Genomic DNA, 5,459 nt, shown 5'->3' on the forward strand with positions numbered 1-5,459 from the left:
GTTTGTCAGTGAGGGTGACCAGTGACCTCTCCGTCCCATGGCCTGGACAAAAGCCAAACTGGAAAGGGTCTAACATGGAAGTGTCATCCATAAAGCTCTGCAACTGAATCACCACCGCTCTGTCTAGTAATTTGCCCAAATAGAGCAAATTTGAGACCGGCTGGGAGTTAGCCAATTCGGCCGGGTCCAAGGATGATTTTTTTCAGGAGAGGATGGACCATCGCTTCCTTGAATGCTCCTGGGAACAGTCCCTCAGCGAGGGACTGGTTGATAATATCCCTGAGGGCACCTCGAAACCCCTCATGGCAAGCTTTTATAAGCCATAAGGGGCACGGGTCAAGGCTGCATGTGGTTGGGCGTACCGTTGAGAGCAGTCTGTCGACTTCCTCAAGGCTGAGTGGACTGAAATAATCCAGAATAGGACCAGAAGACATGCACGGGGCCTCGAGTTCGCTCACTGTCTCAACTGTGGTGGGGAGATTGCGGTGGAGGGACAAGACTTTATCTTGTCTTTGTTGACAGAAGAGGGAGGAGGGGGCCCCTTTGACCACCAAAAAAGCTATACTGAGGATTGTGGGACACATGTGAACAAAAGCCACATGGGGCAGGAGCTGCAGTGAGGAACTGGAAATGATGCTAGCATATAATCTGTAGTTTGCTGTGTGCGGTTCTATCCACTCCACTCACAAACTGTGTTAATAATGCTGATCATGGCTAGTCCAAATAAACTAATAGGATATGTGCAGATAGCACAGAAAATATAACACAAAACCACTTTTGTAAACTATGGTTGATTCTAGTCTCTGGATGCAGCCATATTACTTCTGTCATCTTTGATTTTCTAACAGATGTAATCAAGATGGAGAGCTGCTTAAGAAGGACCCCAGTCCACAGATCGTGCATGAAATTCCCTTTGGAAAAGTGTCAGTGAAGAGTATCCTTTTAGTTGAAGAGATCAAAGATAATATCACATTTTGCTGCCTAGCAATTAACAGCGAGGGAAATGATCCCAACTTCTACAAACCTCCAAGTAAAGGTGAGATAAATCAAAGCACTTTGTTGACAAAGTATTACCCTTTCAAGGACATCTTACTCAGTCTTCACTGCAGCTGCGCTTCGCTCTAAAATAATGAGCTTCCAGTGTGAAAAGGGATGCATACACATGAAACATTACTTAAGTAGTGGAGCCACACTGGGAGCCCACTCATTATGTTCTGGTCAGAGTTTGTCTCCATGATCAAGGTCACTGTAAATAATTCTGTAAGTTTTCAGGAGAAGTTACCCATGCACAGTCCTGATTGGATGGCTCCACTATTGTCATCAAGAAATTTTCCAATCCCAACATTTTAAAAAATATTTTTAAAACATTTATAATCTTATATTCTAATAGCAGAGTTGGAATATCTTTAGATACTTAAATTTGGTTATTGGAGCTGTGAATGGACAAGATAGATCTTTCTATAAACCTGATAAAGGCCCTGGGTTTGCAGGAATATGTGAAATCTAAAAATAAAATACACTGTGGGCAGCTTTAAAAATCTGAAAATAATAAAAGGAGCATCTGTAGCTTTAAGTAACAGATTTTCTCAGAGGCTGTTATTAGGCAACCACAGTGTTCCATGCTGGGTTCTGTCAGTAAAAGGCAGGGGGTGGGAGCAGGGCCCTTTCTAGGCCTGTTTTGGCTTTTGAAGGAGGACTCATTGTGGCCAGGTCTGGGCCTAGCGTTGCCAGCTCCAGGTTGCGAAATTCCTGGAGATTTTGTGGTGGAGTCTGAGGAGGGCAGGGAGGGAAGAGGCCTCAGCTGAATATATTGCCATAGAGTCCACCCTCCTAAGCAGTAATTTTCTTCAGGGGGACAGATCTCTGCTGTCTGGAGTTCAGTTGTAATTCAGGATATTTCCAGTCCCCGCCTGGAACCTGGAAACCCCAGGCCTGGGAGCAACCTCTGGATGACTTGGTACCACCCAGTTTGCATGACTGAACTAGGCTTGGCTTCTTGCTACTGTTCAGCAGCAGCCACCCTATGAAAGCCAATGTGGTGTAGTGGCTAGAGCTTCAGAGTAGGGTCTGCGAGACCCAGGTTCAAATCCCCATCTTGCTGTGAAAGCTGACTAGGTGATTTTGTACCAGTTTCAGCCTAACCTACCTCACAGGGTTGTTGTGTGGATAATATAGGAAGAGAGGAGAATAATGTAAGCTGCTTTGGTCCCCACTGTGGAGAATATGGGGTATAAATGTATTAATAAAGAATAAATATAGTTGAAGATGGGAGGCAGATAAAAGGTAGGTTGGTGAATGGCTGAGGAGAGAATGAAGCAGGGGGGGAGATTAGGAAACTCCTAGAAATTTGGGGGGCTGGGGGGTTTGAGGAGGGCAGGGACCTTAGAGGAATACAGTGCCATAGGCTCTATGCTCCAAAACAGCCATTTCCTTCATGGGAAGTTTGCCGACCTCCAGGTGGGGGCTGGAGATCATCCAGAATTACAGCTGATTTCCAGATGACAGAGATCAGTTCCCCAGGAGAAAATGGCTGCTTTGGAGGGTAGACTTTATGGTCTTTTCCCTGCTTTCCCCCAAACCTCACTCTCCCAAGGCTCCACCCTCAAATCTCCAGGATCTGGCAACCCTAAGTGGAACTGATCTCTGCAGTTGGGAGATTGGTTGTTGGCAACCATAGGAGAGAAGGAAGCAGGAAAAGGGGAGAGGCTATGGGGGCTTTCAGGAAAGGGAAAGAGAAACAGTGGTAGAGGGGGAAGTGAGATGCCTCCCACAAGTCCTTGCGAGTTCCCACTTGTACTAGTATATTTTGTATTTACACACGATGCATATGGGTTTTTCATCCATGAAAACGATCAGATCTGCCCCTGCTGAGCTTCAGCAATGCCACAGCTCAGATGCCTGCAGTTTTTTCACTGGACACACTGTTTTGTAACTCTAATAGAATGGGATGTCCTTTTGTTAAAAAAAATGTTTTTAAGTTTTTTGTTTTTACATACAAGATTTTTAAAAAATGTCTCCAGTCTCTGACATACTTAGAGAAAAATCAGTGAGTTAACAATAGATTATAGGCCATCAATTTCCTTTTAAGGCAATAACTAAATACTCAAATATTATCTGAAGAATATTATCTGAAGAAGTGAGCAGTGACTCATGAAAGCTCATACCCTGCCACATATTTTGTTAGTCTTTAAGATGCTACTGGACTCTTGCTCTTTTCTACTACCCAAATATTTAAAAAGTTTGGGTGAGATGAAAAAGTAAGGTGGCAAATGTTTTGATTAACAAATGTTTATTAAACAGTTTAAATTAAAAACAAAAATAAGGATGCACAGTTTGCTGGAAGCATCAGTGCTGGAATTCCTTTACGTAGCAAAAATGAGAAGAAACCAGTCTCACTATGTGTGGGGAGGGGGGAAGCAACTAGTGTTACATTTCGATACACCCTAAACTAACAAGTAGTTGGGGGATCTGCTAAAACAGTGTTCTCAGTAATCCACAATGATTTCCTTCTATCTCTTGTTTTTCCAAAAGTATTCCAGGTGGCCCACACAGATCTCTCCAAGACACTGATTGGCAGCTTTGTGGGAATAACGATTTTGCTTCTTCTGTGTATCATCTTCTTATTCTACAAATGTACAAAGGTCAGATTCATAAGCAGTAGGTCAATCTTCTTGTCCTGCAAAGAAATGGACAATTAGGAATCAGATTCATGACTTGCAAAGGAGGGAGAGGGAAATGGTGTGTTGCTGCTGTCATGACCCTGGAGAGAACAGGATGCTGTGAAGAGGCAGTACTGAATCCACATTTAACAGCAAAAGTATATAAGGATTCAAGCTACTGTGACACTCATAATCTCTAGCATTACTTTGTTAGCTTTCCTGCTCAGTAAGTATCGATTCTTGGCCTTTTTGCTAAGATCAAGTGTATTAGCTTTTCTGCTCTCCTTGTGTTCAAAGTTTTATTTAGTGTCGGATTTACCAATAGGCAGTCTACACACATGCCTGGGGGCTTTAGGGACTTAACAGTCTCTACCCAGATCAGCTTTAGGGGCTTCACAATCCCTAATCAGATTCTGTGTAAAATTCAGATGATGTGAATATGTTTAATGAAGAAATATTTCTAATAATAGTGCAGCACAGGAGAAGACCTTCCATGGCTTCAAAATGGCACCAGAATAACTCTCAGACTAAACTGGGAAGGAAAAACTTGACTGCATCAAACCAGTCCCCATATCTGTTTTTAAAAAACTCATACACAGATTGCTAAACTGAGAAGGGCCTCCTTCCTAGGGAGCAGACCAGGGACATTTTAGACTACAAGGGATGTTGATAACTGATACTAGCCTTGTAACAACAATGTATGCTTGATTTGTGGAATTCTTTTCTTCCTTTCAGAAACCAAAGTATGAAGTCCGCTGGAAGATCATTGAGTCCTCCAAAGGAAACAATTATATCTTTATTGATCCCACCCAGCTCCCATACAACGAGAAATGGGAGTTTCCCAGGAACAACTTGCAGTTTGGTGAGGGGCAATCATAGTGCACTTCTCTCTGATCCTAATGTGATTGTTTGCACTGATCACACTTATTTCCTGGTGATCAAAACTGAAATGACACAATCATTGTAGAATGGCATGCCTGAGTGTAGCACTCCAGCCCAAGTCCTACCCTCCATCTATTTGGGGCTTTTGGCACACATTTTATTCTTATTTAAATACCTGGGATTTTGCAAATTTAACAGTAAAATAAAATGAATAAAAATACCTACTTTCCTCCTGGCTGACAGCAGAAGATAAATATATCAGAAAAGACAAGCAGGTTTACAGGGATTGAAAAGTCACGGCTAGCAGCAATGGAAAAATAATAGGAAACCATGCAAGAAGCTCTTCTGGTTGGGCTTTTCCACACTGCAGGGGTGGAAAATGGTCAGTAAAATCAGCAAAAGTCAGTTTTTTCATCTTGGTCAGTAATTTGTCAGTTTTTTAAAAAAATTGGTCAGTAAAGTCAGTATTTTTTGGATTTTTGTGAATGCAGTTTGTGTTTTCCTGTTTTCGTTACTGCATTTTTGGGGAAACACGATGACTTCCCAGTGAGAAGATAGATTGTATTCAGTTTAGTTATGAAGTACTTTAAGGACTCTGTTCCTAAGAGTAAAAGTGATTTGGTGAAATCTTCCACAAAGTATAGAAACATAATTAACCTCTTAAAACATGAAACAATCAAAGTAGAGGTGATGGATATTGTGGGATTTAACATGACACACAGCTCATGCTAGAAGGAGTTGAGAAAGCAATGGAAGAAGACGACAAGGGGGGGGAATGTTTGTGGATGCTAGGGTTGCCAACTTGAAAATTCCTACCGGCGGGGGAGAGTCCTGGAGGTCCAGGAGCCGGTCCTGGATGCGCGCTTTGTTTTCCCCTCAAATGGCGCGACCCCGCCCCAGCGTCTGACGTCACTCCCT

At 42.6% G+C, this 5,459-nt stretch overlaps 1 protein-coding gene across 1 annotated transcript in view; it reads left to right on the forward strand.

Annotated features, from left to right (window-relative positions):
* CSF1R (colony stimulating factor 1 receptor) overlaps positions 1 to 5,459 on the forward strand; it is a 91,612-nt gene that overhangs the window by 57,592 nt on the left and 28,561 nt on the right. Inside the window, exons 7-9 of the mRNA XM_015418227.1 lie at positions 849 to 1,036; positions 3,532 to 3,641; positions 4,395 to 4,521. Coding sequence (XP_015273713.1) covers positions 849 to 1,036; positions 3,532 to 3,641; positions 4,395 to 4,521 — 425 coding nt within the window. The remainder of the gene's footprint in view (positions 1 to 848; positions 1,037 to 3,531; positions 3,642 to 4,394; positions 4,522 to 5,459) is intronic.

This window comes from Gekko japonicus, unplaced genomic scaffold (assembly GCF_001447785.1).
Source record: "Gekko japonicus isolate JY-2015 unplaced genomic scaffold, Gekko_japonicus_V1.1 scaffold2938, whole genome shotgun sequence".
Classification (NCBI taxonomy): Eukaryota; Metazoa; Chordata; class Lepidosauria; order Squamata; family Gekkonidae; genus Gekko; species Gekko japonicus.